A 23,155-nucleotide genomic window follows, 5' to 3' on the forward strand; every position below is an offset into this window, starting at 1 on the left:
AACGTAGCAAAGTGTTTTCAGGTAGCTGTTTCCTCAGATTGTAATGTTATTAAGAAATGGCAGTTAACAGAAACAGTGGAGATCAAGGTGAGGTCTGGAAGATGAAGAAAACTTTCTGAAAGAACTGCTCGTTGGATTGCTAGAAAGGCAAATAAAAACCCCTGTTTGACTGCAAAAGACCTTCAGAAAGCTTTAGCAGACCCTGGAGTGGTGGTGCACTGTTCTACTATGCAGCAACACCTGAACAAATATGACCTTCATGGAAGAGTCATCAGAAGAAAACCTTTCCTGCGTCCTAGCCACAAAATTCAGCGTCTGAAGTTTGCAAATGAACATCTAAATAAGCCTGATGCATTTTGGAAACAAGTCCTGTGGACTGATGAAATCAAAATAGAACTTTTTGGCCACAATGTGCAAAGGTATGTTTGGAGAAAAAAGGGGGCCAAATTCCAGGAAAAGAACACCTCTCCAACTCTGAAGCATGGGTGTGGATCGATCATGCTTTGGGGTTGTGTTGCAGCCAGTGGCACAGGGCACATTTCATTGGTCGAGGGAAGCATGGATTCGAATAAATACCAGCAAATTCTGGAAGCAAACATCACACCATCTGTAAAAAAAAAAAAGTTGAAGTTAAAAAGAGGATGGGTCCTACAATAAGACGATGATCCAAAACACACCTCAAAATCTACAATGGAATACCTCAAGAGGCCCAAGCTGAAGGTTTTGCCCTGGCCCTCACAGTCCCCTGACCTAAACATCATTGAAAATCTGTGGATAGATCTCAAAAGAGCAGTGCATGCAAGACAGCCCAAGAAACTTGTAGAACTGGAAGCCTTTTGCAAGGATGAATGTGTGAAAATCCCCCAGGTAAGAACTGAAAGATTATTAGCTGGCTACAAAAAGTGTTTACAAGCTGTGATACTTGCCAAAGGGGGTGTTACTAGGTATTAACCATGCAGGGTGCCCAAACTTTGTTTTGGGTCCTTTTCCTTTTTTGTCATTTTGAAAATGTAAAAGATGAAAATAAATAGTTTTTGCTTAAAATATAAAGGGAATGAGTCATCTTTAACTTCATACCTTTTGGAGATCATTTCATCTTCAACTTGCTTAACTGTTCACAGTAATAGCAATTTTGACTAGGGTTGCCCAAACTTTTGCATACCACTGTATATACAGTGCCATGAGAAAGTTTGGGCACCCCGTCTGAGGTTGTACAATAATTGACTCTGTCTCCACAGAAAAACACCCTAGTGGCATGTCCTTCCTTTGCCCATCAGAGCCAAGTGCTGGGTTGTTTTGCAGACACTGATTTTAATTATTGGTGTATTCCTTTGTATGAAATTAAATCAAATGTGAAAAATAGGCTGTGCAAAAGTATGGGAACCCTTGACATTTTGTTGCTTTGAAAACCTGTAACTAATCATCACAGAGTAATTGAAAACATCAAGTTGGTTAAGTGAGCTCATTAAGCCTTGAACTTAATAGGCAGGTGCATCCAATCATGACAAAGGCTATTTAAGGTGGCCAAATGCCAGTTCTCTTTCTCTTTGACTGTCCTCTGAAGAGCTGCAAGATGGGGGCCTCAAAACAACTTTCTCATGACCTCAAAACGAAGATTATAGAGCAGTATGGACTAGGGGAAGGCTACAAAAAACTTTCCAAAAGATTTCAGCTGTCAGTGTCTACCGTGAGGAACATTGTAAGAAAATGGAAAGCCACAGGCACAGTCCTTGTCAAGGCCAGAAGTGGTAGGCCAAGAAAAATTTCAGGGAGGCAAAGACGAAGGATGCTGAGAATTGTTAAAAACAACCCACAGACCACCACCAGAGACTTGCAAAGGGATCTAGCTGCAGATGGGGTCACTGTGCATAGGGCAACAATACAGCGCAATTTGCATGAGGAAAGACTGTACGGGAGAGTGATGAGGAAGAAGCCCTTTCTTCGCAGTCGCCACAAATTGAGTCGCTTGAACTATGCAAAAGCACATTTGGACAAGCCAGTATCCTTTTGGAATAAGATCTTGTGGACTGACGAAACAAAAATCGAGTTATTTGGTCACAACAAGAGGCAATACACATGGCGTAAAAAGAACACAGAATTCCAAGAGAAACATCTGCTACCCACAGTGAAATTTGGTGGAGGTTCCATCATGCTGTGGGGCTGTGTGGCAAGTACTGGTACTGGGAACCTTGTTAAAGTTGACGGTCGCATGGATTCCACTCAATACCAGCAGATTCTTGAGGATAATGTGCTAGAGTCTGTAACAAAGTTGAAGTTGCGCCGGGGATGGATGTTTCAACAAGACAATGACCCGAAACATTGCTCAAAATCCACTCGGGCATACATGCAGAGGAACAAGTACAATGTCTTGGAATGGCCATCCCAGTCCCCAGATTTGAATATCATTGAAAATCTGTGGGATGAATTGAAGCAAGCTGTCCATGCTCGTAGACCTTCAAACCTCAAGGAATTAGAGATGTTTTGCAAGGAGGAGTGGGCCAAGATGCCTTCGTCCAAGATCCATACACTCATTGGTGGCTATAGAAAGCGTCTAGAGGCTGTAATTTTTGCAAAAGGAGGCTCCACTAAATATTGATGGAATGTTTCTGTTAGGGTGCCCAAATTTATGCACGGGCCTATTTTTGTTTTGCTGCATATTGCACTTTTTCTGTTAGCCCAATAAACTTCTCTTCAATGCTGAAATATGTCTGTGTCTTTTATTTATTTCATATGTCAAGACTAAGTTGTAGAATCAAACACCCAATTATATATGAATGAAAAATACTGGGATTTGTCAAGGGTGCCCAAACTTTCTCATGGCACTGTATAAACTCCCAATCCACTGGAACTCTCTCTTGTTGCATTTAACCCTGTACCGTTTCCCTGAGGTATAAATACAATGATGCATGTATGTAAAAGAGCTCAAAATAGATGGACAATTGAGCAACACACATCAAATAATAAGCTAAATATGAACAGAAGACTGAACCATGATCCCTAATAACCTTGTTCGACATCACAGGAAGTGACTTTGTGCTGTGATTCTCTCCAGGCCAGATTAAAAAAAAAAAAAAAAAGTGCCAGTAATTTTTAAACCTGTATTTTGTAGAAAGAAGTTGGACTACTTGGACAAAAATGATTTTTGTGTTAAATGTTTTGCATGAAGGGTGCCAATAATTCTGGAGGCACTGTAGGTCATTTGGTGTTGCTCTTTTAAACCTTGAAATGAAAATGTGTGGTGGGGGGGGGGTTGGGTTTGAATATTTAAATAATATTGGCTGGCTTTGAGTGGTATATCAGATGTATTCCATTCAGCTCACATGATATTGAACGAGTCGAAGACGAGTAGCTGAATGGAATATATCTGATATACCATGAGAAAAGCAGCTATTATTATTATTATTATTATTATTATTCAGTCCCCCCAGGATTCCTGTGGGCCTTTTTTGTGATTGTTGTGGGTTAAAATGTCTGTTGCGGGGGGTTTTCCAAAAAATTGCGATGAAAGTTGCGGTGTTTTTTAGGTTTTTGTTGCGATTACATTGCGGGAGGAAGTGAAAGTTGTGAGAAACTGTCACGATTTTCTCTTTTTGTGATTTAAAATTGAGTGATTATGTTAAATATTAAGTTATTACTGAAAAATTATTGATTTAAAAAAAACAAAGACACTGAGAAATGGTCCTATAAACAACCTTACCAATATAAAAGATTACTAGGACTACAAAAATGCAGAAAAATAGGCGTTACTTATCCAAATGCACCTGTTCGTTCAAAAGTTAAAGTGCAGAGAACCTCACAGCACAACATGAAGTTACCTTAAAATATAATATAAATGCCTCAGCTTTCGTGTAAGAAAAAAAACTATTAATACTAGTACTGTGTGCAGGCAGTCTCTCCTGAAGACTAAATTAAACAATTATAAACTAATAAAATAAATGTCTCAGGCTTCATAGAAGAAAAAAAAACAATTTGAACAGAATCTCACAGTATGATGCTGAAGCTGCTAAACAATGGAAAATAAAATACCATTTTGGCAAAAATGTTGGCATCCATTAATTTCTTGTATTAAGTAAAAAAAAAATAAAGTGCACACAGTCTTTCACTGTAAACATAACACACTTTCAGTAACAGAATTTAAGCCTACATAAACACTGACTCGCACATGCAGTGTTGCCAGATACTGCTGACGTTTTCCAGCCCAAAATATGTTCAAAACCTGCCAAAATGCACTTAAAACCGCCCAATCTGGCAACACTACGCACATGCTGCTTCTCTTGAACGTATACACGGAAGTAAGGCGGAAGGTAGTTTGTCGACGTCACCTCAAGATGACGCCAACAATTGGTCAAATTTGCGGGAAAGTTGCGGTGATTGGATATAATTGCAACACCGCCCTGAATTCGCGGGGATTGGTTGAATTTGCGTTGAAGTTGCAAATCGCAACATTGCGAAATCCTGGAGAGTCTGATTTATTATTATTATTATTATTATTATACATTCGATGGAACAATTATAGATTTTACAGAAAGTTAAAAACAGGGCAGTAACTTACCAATATTGAATGCTGATTCTGATCGAATGTAATTCAGTGTTCTGTCGATCCAATGTACTGTACAACGTCAAACAATAAAAATGGTACAAGTCCAAAAAGCCTGAACAACAACCCAACTTGTATACAAGCTCTATACAGGTAGACAGTTCAAGTTCAGTTACTTTTGGTCGTAGTTAATTGTTACACTGCAGTTGTTCAAAACAAAAGGGCTTTGCTGAGTGAAGTCCACGAGTGAAGTCCTCTTGTGAAAGTCTCCGTCACTTTTCCTCACCTCCAAGTAGAACTTTGACAATATTTCCGCTATTGCTCTCTTTTCCAGTTTTTCGGTGTCTGCTGATATGTTTTTCTCTTGTAAATATGCATGAAGAATATCCAGTGAAGTTTGGTAGCCTTTCAGGTGTTCAGCACGTCTTTCTCTTTAAATCTTCCGCTTTTGATGAAGCAAACCTCGCCGCAATCGTTGTGTACAAACTGTCAGTCACTCGCTAGCGCAGAAGTTTTACCTCTCCGACGTGTCTCTTTTCCAGTTTTTCAATGTGCGTTGGTATGTTTTTCTGTTGTAAATATGCATGAAGAATATATAATGAAGTTTTGGTAGCCTTTTGGATGTTCAGCGCGTCTTCGGTTTCAGTTTATTTATTTAGCGCTTAAAGGGAGCACTGGATTAACCCCGTCTTCTGTCTTTCCCGGCTGACAAAGAAATGATTGTGCGTATGCGCAGCAGAAAAGTTTTGTCATTGGATCTTCGCATCAGCTCTGATGTGTGACGTTGTGTTGACAACGTGCAATATTATAACAATATTGCACGTTCATTCTCTATTGGGGAGAGTGGTGTAACACATGGAGGATAAGCGATATGATGATAATATTGCATGGCATCAATAAACCTGCTAGAGGGCAATTCCATGTAAATGTCAACCTCACCATGCAAAAATAAAGCAACATGTAATACATCAAAACCACTCCCAGAGATCTCACCTAGGCCTGTATTTTACAGATGTGAATAAGTTGAACCAGTTTGTCACAAGAATTGTTCCCTTCGCCTTCACTACTTTAGCTAATGACACGAATAACTTTGATCATGTACAATTCTATATTATTGCCACAAGCCACAGAAATGTATGCTAAAATCCACAAAACAGCAAAACAATAGCCATCCTAAATATTATTTAAGAACTTTGATAGTTTTAGCTGATATTTAGAGAGTTTTTCAAAGGGTTACGGTGGTTAAATTGCTGATTTTCTAAACATATGCCATGTCTATTTCAGACGTGTCACATCCATAACAGAATTTAGTCACATCCATAACGCTGACTTTTCCTTCCGAAACTCTGCATGAAATACAAAATATTTTAAACAAAGATTTTTTAATATTCACCTTGGACCCCTCTATCAAATGGATATCTCCATTTCAACATTAGGTTTACAATTTCACAGAGTTTGATAAAAATGTACAGTCACCCAAGAAAAGTGATACTTTTTCTGTCACATCCATAACGCATCTTTTATTGGCATTTTCTGGCATGCCCTAGATGTACTATGGGAATTGTTCTTGTTCTATCACTTCTCCAGTATGGTACAGCCTTAAAATATGCAACACCTGTTTAAATACTGGGAGACAATAAAACATGCACTGGGTCATTTGTTGCCATTTTGAGTTCAAGTGTCACGTCCATAACGCTGGAATTGCTCTAGAAGGGAAAAGAATACATGTTTTTATTCCATGGAAAAGGTGGCCTGTATGTATAATAATAGTCATTATGGTCTGCAGTCAGGTATAAGTCATAAATCTCCTGATATCTCTTTTGACCAGAGTGTTTTTTTTTTTTTCTTCCTCTCTCTAGAGAGAACCTCCCGGGGCACTTCAAATTTAAAGAGTACTGCCCACAAGTGTTCAGAAACCTTCGAGAGCGATTTGGAATCGAGGATCTCGACTACCAGGTAGGAGCGTTCACCGCATGAGTCTTTTAGCTTTTTTTGAGTCCGTTGTGTACATGTGCTCAGGCAGCAGGTGAACTGTGTTAGCTCTGAGTCAGAACCTTCTAAAAGTTAAACAATGATTCCTTGTGCAGAATGCAGTGGTGCGCTCTCCTAAAGCAAACATCTCTAATCTGTGTGCACGTTCACTCTCCCGGCATATGGAACTTGTTCGAAATTAAATCGTGTTTGTTGCTTACCTTTGCAAGTCTGAGCACGGTTTTTCTACAACGATCCGTTGTACTCGGAGAACCCTGACCTCTATACCACGTAGAAACAAGTACCACGTTAATGGTCATTCAACATAAACACACCTGACATCAGAACAATATGGCGGTGCGGAGTTGTAACATGATTCTCTTGGTTTCAGCCTGATTTTATTAACACGATTAGACCATTGTGACGGACGGAAGCGAAGATCGAGTTGGACGTTTCCGAGTTCCAAGTACAATGGACTGCGGCGTTAATTTGAGCTCTGCTGATTCTGATAATATACTTTGATTTGGGTCAAATTTGTCACAAATTGTTTCTTACTTCCACCAAAATTAGGCCGCAACGTTCAAACACTACCTGTGAGCTCAGATTTGTGATGTCACATAAATAACCAGGCATGTCTTGATGTGCAAATTTATTACAGGATGATGTTTACCTCTGAGCTAGCTAGCTGCTTGAGGAACAAAAATTTCATTAGTTTTCACGGTGAAAGATTTGCCTATTGATAAATACCATTAAACAAATACATAAGTCGAGTCTCTGAGAGTAAGATCCCTCTTGTGTGGGCATGTTAGGAATCGCCCAATTCACAAATTCAGTTCACAATTTTTTTTTTAATTAAATGAAAAATTTTATTACCCAAAAAAAGCAACATTTTCCTATTCTTTTATCAACTTAAATATTATTTTTGTTAAATTAAAAAAAAACCTTTCGTTTCATTTTCTTAACCAGCAATAATTATTTACCCACGTTTGTAAAGGTTGGAGTGAAATGTAATGGCCTGTTCGCTAAAATACTCCTTTTATTCGAAATGAAAAAAGTTGATGACAAATGGGCCTTTTCACAAATCAGTTCAACACTACCTGTGAGCTCAGATTTCACAAATCAATTCAATTCACAATATTTTTTTAAATTAAATGAAAATTTTATTACCAAAAAATGCAACATTTTCCTGTTCATCAACGTAAATATTCCTTTTTGTTAAATTAAAAAAACCTTTGTTTCATTTTCTTTATAACCACTTTTGTTTCATTAAAAAGTGTTTTTGTTTTTTTCCCATTTTCTTAATGATGAACATTTGTACCACCTCTATTTGCTTCTTTTCTTTCTTTCCGCAGTCTGTAAAAAGGGAGCTCTGATTTCTTGTTAAGTCCGTTTGTACAGTCACACAGCAGCTCTTTCCGATTTTTAGATTTGGTTGTGCGTTTTTGCTGAATTAGAGCTGTGTTACTTCCGCATACGGTGAAGTAATAATCGTTCCCCTATTTTACCTTGCTGCGCCCTGTGCTGTCTAACCAATGCAAATACCCTGAGGAAAAGCTGAGGTTATGCAGCCTGATAATTATAATGAACCATGATTAATTTTTTTGTTTCATCAGTTCAACTCGTCATAAATTTGTAGCGCGATTTATCATTGCATGACGTATCGTAATGACGTTCCTGCTCTCGTCAGAAGTGCAAGTTGGTCTGTTGGCACTTAGCTAGCCGACAGCGATGGCAGGAGGGCGTGGACGATTTTTAAAATTTGGATATTCTTTAATATTCATAGATACAGCCAGAAGGTAAAGGAGAGAAAATGTTCCAGTGATATAAATGTTACAAAAAGACACTCGGAGGTATTTTAGAGTAATGGACTATGAACTGTGGGGGGAGAAGTGTCCATACAAAGTGCAACTAGTTTAGCAATGTTTAATTCGGCAGCGATAACGTTTCGGGATTTTCGTTGCCACGATGATGGACAACTGAAAACTATAGCTTTTTCTGCTTTTTCAGATAAAGCAGCAGGGTCAATCCATGTGAAATCACCAGAGGCCTCGCCACTGACCATCTCAGATTTGCTTCATACTTTCTGGAAATATTGTCAGTGTGCCCAATAAATAGTGTACAAAATTTTAGGCTTGTATCTTCATTAGTTTCTGAGATATAGGGGCTTAAAGGGGGCGTGGCCCCAATTTCACTGTTGAAACGCATGCTACAGAAAACGGACCTAACTTCCGTAAGTCATTACTTTTAACCTATTCATGCAAGATACATGAACTTTTCAAGGATTGTTCTTCAGTGCCAGATGCCTTTAAATACCAAAATAGGAAGTTTACAGTTCAATATTTGCCAAGTTATGGCTTGCTGAAAATCATAAAAAAATGTGCTTTGGAGCAACTTTGACACCCCATATCTCCACATTAAAGAACACCAGATCTTTCAAATGTTCTTATTTATTACTCATGTTATAGTACTCTTTAGGCAACTAGGTACCGTATGTGTTCAAAAGAAATAAAACTTTGATTTATTAGGCTTTTAAAAAAAAAACATTTTGCACCTATAATTCAAATGCATATTACAAATGTATGACAAGGTCTACCATAAAAACAATTATACCACTGGAAAGAGCTTGTTTTGATTAGCAAATGCACAAAATATGAAGTTGGTACCCTAAACCAAACTATAAATATTAAGGTATCAAGTACGGCATGTTTTACGATAGACGGAAATGCTGTTTTAAGGCATGTAATCTACTAGCAGACAAACTAGCAAAACATCATTTCATTGCCAAACACCAGAGTGGAAATTTGAAGAAAAATCTGTCAGCGGATGAATGTATTATGCTTTTGGATTTTGCCGAAAACTATTCATTCCGTGTACAGGATTCTGCCCAGGGATACCACTGGGACAACAGCCAATGCACTCTTCATCCATTTGCAATGTACATTAGAGCAAAGAATGAAGATGGTACAAAAGTAACGAAATGCATCTCTATCTGCATAATAAGTGACCTGCCTTAAGCATGATACAGTGGCTGTGCATGCATTCTTAAAGGTTTTACCATCTGTATGCCATTTACATCCCCAGCTGAAAAGGGTCATTTACTTCAGTGACTGATCAGCAGCCCAATACAAAAACTATAAAAATTTCTCAAATCTAATAAAGACGGTTTTGGACTTTTGGCAGATTGGCATTTCTTTGCCACTTCTCATGGTAAATCACCCTGTGATGGTATTGGAGGCACTGTAAAGCGGTCAGCAGCTCGAGCTAGCTTACAGGCAGTCACGAGTGATCACATACTAACCCCATCTGATCTGTTTTTGTGGGTGGAAAAACACATCAAGAACATCCATTTCATTTGGGTTAGTACAGGGGAAGTTATGGAGAGTGGAAAAGCATTGGAGACAAGATTTTCAAGGTCAGCTACTATTCCTGGAACAGGAGACAGCCACTCATTCGTTCCAGTCATGTCCAACCAGCTGCAGGTCAGCAGCGTGTCAGGTGGTCCTAGCTTCATTGTGGATATGAGTGGGAATCGGCCACAAGTAATGCATAAAACCCCTGTTAAATCAGCAGTCTCTCTGGCAGATACAATTCCTGGTAAATATGTTGTATGTTTATATGACAGACAGTGATGGATAAGCAACATTCGTGCATTATCAGAGGAGGAACAAGATGTACAAGTAACTTTTACGCATCCTCATGGTCCTTCTCAGACTTACAGCTGGCCCAGGAGAGAGGGTAACTGTTGGGTCCCTCTGGTGCATGTCATGAAGATCATTGATGCCCCACTTACATCAACTGGCAGGCAGTATAAACTTCCATCTGATGTGGCAAAGCAAATCAGTACACTGTTTAAGCTCTTCAAATAAAGTATTTTTAAAGGAACAGTCCACCGTATTTCCATAATGAAATATGCTCTTACCTGAATTGAGACAAGCTGCTCCGTACCTGTCCGAGCTTTGCGCGACCTCCCAGTTAGTCAGACGCAGTCCGACGCGTTGTCACTCCTGTTAGCAATGTAGCTAGGGTCAGTATGGCCAACGGTATTTTTGGGGGCTGTAGTTAGATGTGACCAAACTCTTCCGCGTTTTTCCTGTTTACATAGGTTTATATGCCCAGTGACATGAAACAAGTTCAGTTACACAAATTGAAACGTAGCGATTTTCTATGCTATGGAAAGTCCGCACTATAATGACAGGCGTACTAACACCTTCTGCGCGCTTTGGCAGCGCATTGATACGGAGCTCAGATATCAATGCGCTGCCGAAGCGCGCAGAAGGTGTTAGTACGCCTGTCATTATAGTGCGCACTTTCCATAGCATAGAAAATCGCTACGTTTCAATTTGTGTAACTGAACTTGTTTCATGTCACTGGGCATATAAACCTATGTAAACAGGAAAAACGCAGAAGAGTTTGGTCACATCTAACTACAGCCCCAAAAAATACCATTGGCCATACTGAGCCTAGCTACATTGCTAACAGGAGTGACAGCGCGTCTGACTGACTGGGAGGTCGCACAAAGCTCGGACAGGTACGGAGCAGCTCGTCTCAATTCAGATAAGAGCATATTTCATTATGGAAGTACGGTGGACTGTTCCTTTAAAACAGCATTTCCGTCTATCGTAAAACATGCCGTACTTGATACCTTAATATTTATAGTTTGGTTTAGGGTACCAACTTCATATTTTGTGCATTTGCTAATCAAAACAAGCTCTTTCCAGTGGTATAATTCTTTTTATGGTAGACCTTGTCATACATTTTGTAATATGCATTTGAATTATAGGCGCAAAATGTGGTGTTTTTTTAAAGCCTAATAAATCAGAAAGTTTTATTTCTTTTGAACACATACCTAGTTGCCTAAAGAGTACTATAACATGAGTAATAAATAAGAAAATTTGAAAGATCTGGTGTGCTTTTATATGGAAATATGGGGTGTCAAAGTTGCTCCAAAGCACTTTTTTTATGATTTTCAGCAAGCAAATATGGAACTGTGAACTTTCTATTTTAGTATTTAAAGGCGTCTGGCATTGAAGAACAATCCTGGAAAATGTCATGTCTCTTGCATGAATAGTTTAAAAGTAACGACTTATGGAAGTTAGGTCCGTTTTCTGTAGCACAGAATTTCAATAGTGGCCCCAATTTCAATAGTGAAATTGGGGCCATGCCCCTCTTTTTAAGCCCCTATATCTCAGAAACTAATGAAGGTACAAGGCTAAAATTTTGTACACTATTTATTGGGCACATTGACGATATTTCCAGAAAGTATGAAGCAAATCTGAATGGTCAGTGGCGAACATTTTTCTAAATCTGGTGATTTGGGGTGGAATTACCCAGCAGTCAAAGCAAATGCGGTAAAGGGCAATTCACCGAAAGGGAAAGGGCGTGGGACGTGAAAGACGTATTTTTGCTCTTGTTAGCGGTTACTTTCCCTTTGTTCCTGGTTTATTTGGGTGAATTTTGACCGATTAATTCACAAGCTGCAGACTCATGAGCCTAAACAAACCGAGTGGGTGGGGCTATGGGGTTTCTGTTCAGTAAAAAAGGGAGGAACTGGTGATTTATCCAGTACCCTTGTGTTGTGTGGTTTGTTTTTTTTTTTGGTTTTTTTTCAGGTTTACCTGTTTCTTCTTCTTTTGGGTTTTACAGCAGCTGGCATCCACAGCGTGCTGACTGCTGATATTTATTAGTTTGGTCCTGCGTTTACTTTCCTTCACAACATAACGTCTTTTCTTCTCGCTTTCCGTTACTGTAGTCGGTCTTTCATGTTTCATTTGCACACTCACGTCTTCCATTTTTCTCTCCTGTTTCCAATTTATGTCCCACAATGCCTTGTGTGAACGGGGAAAGCCCACCACGTGATGCATGACGTAGTATCTTGAATTGGGTCATGGTGAAGCAGGAAAAAATGGCGGAGAATTCAGGGCCACATGGCTCTAAATTCATTAATTGTTCTATTTTTAAAAAATAATAATAAAATTGGAAGTCTGTGATTCGAATTCAGTAGATTTCAGTTCACTAAACAAAAATAATTGGGTGTCGGGGGGAATTCTTTTTATGACGTACACTTGGAAAATCTGAAGGGCAGTCTACCTTTTAAATTTAATCTCTGTGGAGCTGAATTGATTTGTTTTGTGTGTGTGTGTGATCTTTCAGGCATCTCTGACCCGCAGTCCCCCAGTAAAGGGCGAGGGGCAGGGCGAGGGTCTCCTCTTCATCTCGTACGACCGCACTCTGGTCGTGAAGCAGATCTCCAGCGAGGACGTGGCCGACATGCACAGCATCCTCTCCGAATATCACCAGGTACTCTTGCTGCGTCTCTTGCTGCGAAACCTGTACTTAATAAAGCGAGTTTAAATTTCTCATATGGTTCTGAACCTGAAAGAGGAAATGAAAATGGCTGCTTTTGTCTGGAGTATTAATAGATTTGTGAGGAAGTTGAAAGGTTTTCTTCTGCATAGGAGCGATGTTAATTTGCAACACAAAATTATCAGTTAATCCAAAGGTTAACTTTAAAAAGCATTCTTCCTCAACTTCCTGGGAAAACATTACTTACTGAAAGTTTCCCACACATGGCTGCAGTCTGCTGTCAGTTATTAAGATTGAGACTTGACAGATGTATCGTGTGTACTGTGAATCGTGTTCTTAAAAAGCTAACAGGATGACAGTGAGCCAGCTCAAGTGCTCATGTCCTGAAAATCATTCATCTGATTTCACACTGTCGATTTTTATCGCCTTTCTGGCCTCCAGTAAGGGAAGATGGGGCAACAGAGTATGGTGCATGTGTTACCTTCATAATCTTTCGGTCTGTACATTTCCATTATCACTTCCTGGCTATAGGCAAAGTTCTTATTTTAGTTCCGTACTCCTGACTCTTCCGTCTCGTCATCTCTTCTGTGATGGTGCAGAAATGAAGCTGTTTGATATTGGGAACCTACAAGGAACATCGTATTGTGTTCTTGAGGTCACGTTATTTTCAATGATATCACAGCACGCTTTAGTGCTCGACTCTGAATCTGGTCAGAAGGTGTGCGTTATTTTCATGTAACAGCACGGCCTGGACAGTCAGTCCCCCCAGGGTTTCGCGGGCCTTTTATGTGATTGTTGCAGGCTAAAATGTCTGATGTTGCAGGGGGGTTTTCCAAAAAATTGCAATGAAAGTTGCGGTGTTTAGGTTTTTGTTGCGATTACATTGCGGGAGGAAGTGAAAGTTGCGAGAAATTTGTTGCGATTTTCTTTTTTTGTGATTTAAAATTGAGTGATTTGTTAAATATTAAGTTATTACTGAAAAACTATTGATTAAAAAACAACTTTACCAATATAAAAGATTACCAGGACTACAAAAATGCAGAAAAATAGGCTTTAATATCCAAATGCACCTGTTGGTTCAAAATAGGGCTGTGCAATATATCGAATATACTCGATATATCGCGAAAATTGTGTGTGCGATACATTATTATATCGTAACTATCGAGTATTTTATGGTCATCTTCCGACTTGCGTTCGTTTCGTGTTTGTGTAAAACATTTCCCGGTGGTTTTCTCCCTGTCCCTCAGGCAGTAACGTGAGAGGCTGCCTAAAAGTAAAGAAAACAATAATGTCACGCACTCGCCAACCAATCCCGGGCGACATCTCGGTGCTGAAAGGAACTTGCGGGAAGATTTTCTAGTTTCGGTTGTGTTGCCAGATTGGGCGGTTTTAAATGCATTTTGGCGGGTTTTGAACATATTTTGAGCTGGAAAACGTTAGCAGTATCTGGCAACACTGCCGGCGGGAAGATTTCCTGGTTCCGGTTTACAGCGCTGACTCAATTCGTGCAATTGCTGGTGTTGCATAGGCTACCGTGTAAGCTCTGGCAATTTCAGCGACAAATTACTTCCTAAAAGAACGAGTAAGGGGTCAGTCAAGTGGCATTTTTTGGATATCGCGAGGAGGACGTGGAACAGCAAATGCCAGTTTGTAAAGTGTGCAAAAAAAACCCAAAACTGTCATCCCGAAAGGCAGCAGCACTACAAATATGTTCCATCACCTGAAACTCACCCGGTACAGTATGAAGAGTCTCTTAAACTCTGAACTACTTGCCCACGAGCTAAACAAATGACCATAGCGGCCTCGTTCTCCAAAGCCACCCCCTATGAGAAAATGAGTCAGAGATGGAGAGCTATAACGGATGCAATCACTAACTTCATTGCCAAAGACATGATCCCAGTTAGTATAGTGGAAAAACCAGGCTTCCAAAACTTACTAAACACACTCGATCCCAAATATGAGTTGCCTGGTCACAGACATTTTACAGAGAAGGCAATACCGGAATTATACACATCTGAGAGGCAGAGCCAGAAAACATTCAGTTCAAAAGTGTGCAAAGAGAAAAATGATGTTTTGCAGATCTCTTTCTTCTCCCCCTCAATCTCTCTCTCTGTTGTGAATGTTCCAGTGGTTCTCAGTAGTCAGGTTAATAGCTTGGAGATCTATTTTTAAAAATAATTTAATGAATGAGCGCTTTTCTTATTTAGGCTAAATGTCTCTCTGTGTTGAGTTTGCACTTTATTGATTTGAGCTCTGAGCAGCTCTGTATTGTGTTGCCCCTTTGTTGCAATTTTCAAGATTGTTTTTGCAGTTTGTGCCACATCTTTGTTGAATAAAAATAGTCTTATTTCAACTCAATTGTGATTAATCACGAACATGAAAATTTAAAATGTGTTGTTGAAAACCACCTGTAAAGTTAACCAAGAATGTTATTTAATCTGCAGGGATTGTAGTGAAAACAGTAAAGAGTAAAAGTTAGATTTCATGGGGTCCTTTAGAGGAGATTTAAATATATCGAGATGTATATCGTGAAATGGAGAAAATGTATCGGGATATTCATTTTTTCCCATATCGCACAGCCCTAGTTCAAAAGTTAAAGTGCATAGAACCTCACAGCACAACATGAAGTTACCTTATAATATAAATGCCTCAGCTTTCATGTAAGAAAAAAAAACTATTAATACTAGTACTGTGTGCAGGCAGTCTCTCCTGAAGACTAAATTAAACAATAATTATAAACTAATAAAATAAATGGCTCAGGCTTCATAGAAGGAAAAAAAACAATTTGAACAGAATCTCACAGTATGATGCTGAAGCTGCCTAAACAATGGAAAATAAAATACCATTTTGGCAAAAATGTTGGCAGCGATTAATTTCTTGTATTAAGTAAAAAAATAATGTAAAGTGCACACAGTCCTTCACTGTAAACATAACACACTTTCAGTAACAGAATTTAAGCCTACATAAACACTGACTCGCACATGCTGCTTCTCTTGAACAGAAACGCGGAAGTAAGCAGTGTTGCCAGATACTGCTGACGTTTTCCAGCCCAAAATATGTTCAAAAACCGCCCAATTGGGCGGGAACCCGCCCAATCTGGCAACACTGGAAGTAAGGCGGAAGGTAGTTTGTCAACGTCACCTCAAGACGACGCCAACGATTGGTCAAATTTGCAGGAAAGTTGCAGTGATTGGATATAATTGCAACACCGCCCTGAATTCGCGGGGATTGGTTGAATTTGCGTTGAAGTTGCAAATCGCAACATCGCGAAATCCTGGAGGGTCTGGACAGTACTTCTGGCTGTAACATGAACGACTAGACATATGATAAATCGCAATACAAATTTATAACCGTTCAAATCGATAAAATAAAAAATGAATCATCGTTATCATCAGTCTGCAGGATCTTAGTTTTTCCTAGCAGTAATTGCGTCATTCAGCAGGAATGCACGTGACTTCACCCTAGGCGGAAGTAGCACAGCTCTAATGCTACGAAAACAAACCCCAGATCTGAAATGTGTTGTGCGATTAGCTGATAGATTTCCCAAGAAATGGAAGCTCTCTTTTTACACACTGCCAGAAGCTGTAGAAAGAAAATAGAAGCAGTACAAATGTTTATTAAGAAAAGGCCTATTTGATATTAACTCTTCATTTTTAATAAATGGGGTATTTTTAGCAGAGCCCCATACTTAATAGAATATGGGAATGCATCGACCTGATTGTTTATGGCTTCTGCAGTTGTATGATGTACGTATGTACAAACAATGAACCTGTACCACCACAAGGGAACCCGATCATAAGTGCAAGGCAACGTATCTCATAGACTTGACCACCAGACAACGAAATTTGTATCGTTGCACACAAGAGGGGAAACTTGTGTCCAAGAATCGCAATACGCTTGCGATGGAAAATCGCCCGTGTGTGCCAGGCTTAAGTTCATGGAAAATAGGAAAATAAATAGTTGCTTCTTTTTTTTAAATTTATTTATTTATTTACTTTAAATCCCCTGGCGTATAATGCGGGAGGATATTGCTGTTGCTCTGTCATAAACATTTTAGTTTCTGGAGCATAACTCAAACTATTAGAATTTTTTTTTTTCATGAAGCCTCACAGTTAAGTGATTAGAGGAGTTGTGCCATTTGACATTTTTGGGATTTCTATGATTTTAAAAAAATAAAATAAAATTCTGTATTTCCATGGCAACCAATTCAATTTAGGAAAATTTGGAGTGGGGTTTCACGTGCGAGCCGGCAGGATATGTCCTCTCCTGATCACTCGTGTGTGTGTGTGTGTGCGTGCGTGCGTTTTGGTAATATTGTGATTTGAACTGTAAATTGGGCGAATCTTTTTTTGGGGGAGACCTTTTATTTAACTTTTATGAAAGGAGTCTGGGTTCTAAGATCTTTGTAGCAAAGTTTCCCAGTTTAGAAAGGTACTCAGGACAAAGGAGTTCTGCTTTCCAAGTTCTCTGTAAGCTGACCGTTTTGAGACAGACAGAGGGATGGACCGAGAGACAGACACCGAGAGAGAGAGAGAGAGAGAGAGAGTGTGTGTGTGTGTTAGTCATTGCAGTTATAATGTAGGTGAGAACAGGAACTATCTTGTCTCGCAAATGTTTCACAACATTAAATCGAACTATATATAACTAACTGTTTAAAATATACAACATGTTGTAACACCAATTAGTTAAATGTTAATTGTTGGAAAAATCACTGTGGTATAAAGAGAATAACACTCCAGACCGTGCTGTTCTGTGAAAACAGTGCACTTTGGGATAGATGCACTCCGCTGTGTGTCGTGCTGCATCACGCCGTCACACACTTCTACACTGAGTCATTCCCCAATAAATGGAAACGGGTTTAGTCTCATTTTGACTCCTCACATCTCTTCCAAACCCCACCGGAGTCCTCTGTGGTATGTTAACAGGGCCGTTGTCACCCCATTGCAGTTGGTAGTCAGTTGTTTATAAAAGCATGCGAGGGGCTTTTGTCTGATCCCGCTGCAGGAGAATGTTCATGGCGATCCGAGCTGCCACTTTGCTCCAGCATTTGGAGCTTTTCCAGCTTCTGCACACATCCCGGGGGCTCGATTTCAGGAGTTCGGAATGTTTGCTGCATCATAAACCTGATGTTCAAGCTTGCAAGCGGCCTTGAAACGTTTCTTTTCGCCCTCTGTCAACATCCCAGCTCTGGGTGTAATGTGCACTCAGTGGGACTCCACACACTCGTGAACCTTTTATACCAGGTTACAGGGTGCGGTTAAAGAATAAGCAGTTGGTATTACACTGGAAACAGCTCGAAACGGAGAACATTGTTGTGCATCAGTCCCACGAGTGAAAGAACGATATGGCATTTGGTGGCAGCTGAGGATAAAGGAATTCCACAAAATCGAGTCGTACATGAGCCGACAGCACTACGCGCCTCGTCAGCTGAATCGGCTATAAGCCATGTACGATGAGTGAGTGGAATAACTGTTTTATTCTGTCCACGTTCACTGGATTTTCAGAAACGGAGCCCCCCCCCCCATTCAATAAATTAAAAACTTGATAGAAAACGTCCAACAAAACCATTTCTGCTTAGAATATAAATAAACTGGTGAAATGACAGGAGCAATTTGTGAAAAATGCTCTAATAATAATTCTTGAAAAAAAAAAAAAGATGCGTTCTTACTATCAAATACTTTTATTCCGTATTTTGTTGCCTTTTTTTTTCCCTTCTCCTTTAGGGATTTTTGACTGTTGGCAAACCAACTTAAAGGTGCATTAATGCCCCCAACTGGGCTGGAGTGTGGAACGGTAGATATTTGGGGGGGGGGATTATATTCCTTTAGCTATTTCTGTTTCTTTTAAATACTTGACAATTTGGGGGGTTTGTTTTTGAGTAGTTTTTATTTCATTCTCAGTTGATTCAGTAATGTGCTCCGCCATTTTGTTTTTCTCTACTCACAGTATATGAGCTGATATCCTAGTGGTAGAGTAGCCAATCAGAGCGCACGATTGCTCATATCCAGTGAATGTGGATAGAATAATACAGTTTATACCACAGCACTGGTCAGAAGGTGTTGATTTTCTATGACAGCAGCTCTGACTGGGGGCGGCACGGTGGTGTAGTGGTTAGCGCTGTCGCCTCACAGCAAGAAGGTCCGGGTTCGAGCCCCGTGGCCGGCGAGGGCCTTTCTGTGTGGAGTTTGCATGTTCTCCCCGTGCCCGCGTGGGTTTCCTCCGGGTGCTCCGGTTTCCCCCACAGTCCAAAGACATGCAGGTTAGGTTAACTGGTGACTCTAAATTGACCGTAGGTGTGAATGTGAGTGTGAATGGTTGTGTGTCTATGTGTCAGCCCTGTGATGATCTGGCGACTTGTCCAGGGTGTACCCCGCCTTTCGCCCGTAGTCAGCTGGGATGGGCTCCAGCTTGCCTGCAACCCTGTGGAACAGGATAAAGCGGCTATAGATAATGAGATGAGATGAGCAGCTCTGACTGTAGTGGCATTCACTCAATGTTTGTTGAAATGTATTTTTATTTAATTTTTTTTAATTTTTTCCTGTAGTAACAACTGACACATGGACTTGTGTGGCAGATATTTCGTTTTTTAGCATTTTTGGAAAGAGTCTCTAGATTTAGTGCTTTGTAGCGGTCAGGTAAAGCTGTAAATGTTATGTTTTACACCATGGGAAAGTCTTCATGGCTGGAATTGATTTGGTTTTGTGAGAGGAAAAATGGAGGGAACGAACGGTTATATCTGGAGTAACAGGAACTAACTTTCAGTGTAAAATAAACGGATAAAAATAAACGTCCTTCTTTAATAAATAAAGTTGGCCAAATACTTGTTGTACAACCCCGATTCCAAAAAAGTTGGGACAAAGTACAAATTGTAAATAAAAACGGAATGCAATGATGTGGAAGTTTCAAAATTCCATATTTTATTCAGAATAGAACATAGATGACATATCAAATGTTTAAACTGAGAAAATGTATCATTTAAAGAGAAAAATTAGGTGATTTTAAATTTCATGACAACACCACATCTCAAAAAAGTTGGGACAAGGCCATGTTTCCCACTGTGAGACATCCCCTTTTCTCTTTACAACAGTCTGTAAACGTCTGGGGACTGAGGAGACAAGTTGCTCAAGTTTAGGGATAGGAATGTTAACCCATTCTTGTCTAATGTAGGATTCTAGTTGCTCAACTGTCTTAGGTCTTTTTTGTCGTATCTTCCGTTTTATGATGCGCCAAATGTTTTCTATGGGTGAAAGATCTGGACTGCAGGCTGGCCAGTTCAGTACCCGGACCCTTCTTCTACGCAGCCATGATGCTGTAATTGATGCAGTATGTGGTTTGGCATTGTCATGTTGGAAAATGCAAGGTCTTCCCTGAAAGAGACGTCGTCTGGATGGGAGCATATGTTGCTCTAGAACCTGGTTATACCTTTCAGCATTGATGGTGTCTTTCCAGATGTGTAAGCTGCCCATGCCACACGCACTAATGCAACCCCATACCATCAGAGATGCAGGCTAGACCCCGAAGCCGTTTGTTTTCAGGATAATGGCTGGCTGATGAAATTATTGGCTGGCTAGCTGACTCAGCCAAAACCTTAATGGCTGCTGCAGCCACCAAAATGTTTATGGCTACAAATGGCTGATACTGGACGTCACTGTGTGGCATATATCCGGGCGAACGGATCAAACAAATGGGGGGAATAAATAGCAAATTACCACAGGTCCCCTGGTCTCTTACTTCATTGTAAATATAAATCTAGCAAGATTGTAGTTCAATGCTAATAATAAGCTAATCTGGATTGTTCGAGGAAGGCATCTAGCTATCTACTCTCACTAGCAATGACCAGTGAAGGACTGGCAGCTATCTTACTATGATGAAAGTAGAGTGGTGGAGTACTTTTTTTTTTTTTTTTATTTTTTTTTTTTTTATCAATCTCGAAGTATGTGAAACAAACAAACAAAAAAAATACCTTTACACTTTCCCTCAGCAGCGGCAAAGAATGCAGCCATCTCGTCGATATCGGAGTCGATTGATGCTCTGGGTTGGTTCCCGGGTTCCCCAGTGTATCGTGGTAACGGTGTGAGGGGCGGGAAGCCAGACAGGTAGTCACAACGGCAAGCTTGTGGTGGCTCTCTGTGCTGTGATATCAGTTCTAAATCTCTACAGTGTATGCTTATACGTCTCTATTGTGTTACTACTAGTGTGTACAGTTGATCATGTTTGTGTCACTCTTGTAGCTCATGATGTGGATAAACCCATTATTTGATGTACACAATTCTTAGTGGCTCAGCCAAATTTTATTAGATAGCGGCTCAAATTGGCTTACAAAATTATTGGCTGGCGGCAGCTCAAATTCTAAATGGCGGTTTTAGCGGCGCCTGGCGGCGGCTTCGGGGTCTAATGCAGGCTTCTGAACTGAGCGCTGATAACAACTTGGGTCGTCCTTCTCCTCTTTAGTCCGAATGACACGGCGTCCCTGATTTCCATAAAGAACTTCAAATTTTGATTCGTCTGACCACAGAACAGTTTTCCACTTTGCCACAGTCCATTTTAAATGAGCCTTGGCCCAGAGAAGACATCTGCGCTTCTGGATCATGTTTAGATACGGCTTCTTCTTTGAACTATCGAGTTTTAGCTGACAACGGTGGATGGCACGGTGAATTGTGTTCACAGATAATGTTCTCTGGAAATATTCCTGAACCCATTTTGTGATTTCCAATACAGAAGCATGCCTGTATGTGATGCAGTGCCGTCTAAGGGCCCGAAGATCACGGGCACCCAGTATGGTTTTCCGGCCTTGACCCTTACGCACAGAGATTCTTCCAGATTCTCTGAATCTTTTGCTGATATTATGCACTGTAGATGATGATATGTTCAAACTCTTTGCAATTTTACACTGTCGAACTCCTTTCTGATATTGCTCCACTATTTGTCGGCGCAGAATTAGGGGGATTGGTGATCCTCTTCCCATCTTTACTTCTGAGAGCCGCTGCCACTCCAAGATGCTCTTTTTATACCCAGTCATGTTAATGACCTATTGCCAATTGACCTAATGAGTTGCAATTTGGTCCTCCAGCTGTTCCTTTTTTGTACCTTTAACTTTTCCAGCCTCTTATTGCCCCTGTCCCAACTTTTTTGAGATGTGCTGCTGTCATGAAATTTCAAATGAGCCGATATTTGGCATGAAATTTCAAAGTGTCTCACTTTCGACATTTAATATGTTGTTGTCTATGTTCTATTGTGAATACAATATCAGTTTTTGAGATTTTGTAAATTATTGCGTTCCGTTTTTAGTTACAATTTGTACTTTGTCCCAACTTTTTTGGAATCGGGGTTGTATAAGAGGAATAAAACACTTCAAGACGTGCTGTTGTGGTCGCATCCCGCCACCCCATTGTTGGTTCCTTTCCCGTAGCGGCACACCTGCGAGTGTTTTTACTCCTTACGTTTTATTACACAGCTTATCTCAGACGTCCTTGATTTTTTGCCTTTAACGTTAGGCAAAACATTAGACTACATGACATCTGTTTCAGCATCTCTACTCTAAATCTGTTTATCTGTGATTTGATTGTTTTTACTCTGTAATTGCAGTTTGTTCTTCGAGCCTGTCCTCTGGTTATTTGTGGTTTCTCTGCTTTCCTGCAGCACATAGTGAAGTGTCATGGCAGCACGCTCCTCCCTCAGTTCCTCAGCATGTACCGCGTGAGCGTGGAGAGCGAGGACACCTACCTCATCGTCATGAGGAACATGTTCAGCCACCGGCTCACTGTGCACAGGAAATACGATCTGAAGGTGACCGGGTCGGCAGTTTACCTCTCAGCACAGCGTGCTTTTTATTTATTTATTTATTTATTTTTATTTATTTTTTTGAGTCGTTTGTGCACTTTTATGTCACTTGGTGATGTAAAACTTTTCAGATGATGTAAAAATTCCATATGTACTGTACATGCTTATTTTAATCTTACAACTAAAGATAAAAATGTAAAAGTATCTTGTATTCTTCCACGTGCTTTTTCTTGAATTTGGCCTGCTGTGCTAATAATGATGCCACAAGGGGGTGTTCTGTACAACCAAGCAGATGTGCTCGAGTATTATTATTATTATTATTATTATTATTATTATTATTTTATAATGTTCATCACTGTTCCAGGTATCACGAATGTGGTGTTATGGCTTAAAAAAAAAAAAAAAATCTTAATCGAACTCCCCTTTCATGCAGGGTTCCTTGGTGTCTCGAGAGGCCAGTGATAAAGAGAAGGTATGACAGGAAAGTTTTGAAGCCTGTCCACTTCATTTCCCTTAAGAAATGCGTAAAAGTACATCAGAGCGACACACTTTTTCTTTCTGGTT

General features: G+C 40.0%; 1 protein-coding gene across 1 annotated transcript in view; it reads left to right on the forward strand.

Moving 5' to 3' along the window:
* The window catches only part of pip4k2ca (phosphatidylinositol-5-phosphate 4-kinase, type II, gamma a), a 49,646-nt gene that overhangs the window by 20,677 nt on the left and 5,814 nt on the right, over positions 1-23,155 (forward strand). Inside the window, exons 3-6 of the mRNA XM_060937581.1 lie at positions 6,397-6,493; positions 12,659-12,805; positions 22,451-22,597; positions 23,025-23,063. Coding sequence (XP_060793564.1) covers positions 6,397-6,493; positions 12,659-12,805; positions 22,451-22,597; positions 23,025-23,063 — 430 coding nt within the window. The remainder of the gene's footprint in view (positions 1-6,396; positions 6,494-12,658; positions 12,806-22,450; positions 22,598-23,024; positions 23,064-23,155) is intronic.

Source organism: Neoarius graeffei, chromosome 13 (genome assembly GCF_027579695.1).
Source record: "Neoarius graeffei isolate fNeoGra1 chromosome 13, fNeoGra1.pri, whole genome shotgun sequence".
Taxonomy (NCBI): Eukaryota; Metazoa; Chordata; class Actinopteri; order Siluriformes; family Ariidae; genus Neoarius; species Neoarius graeffei.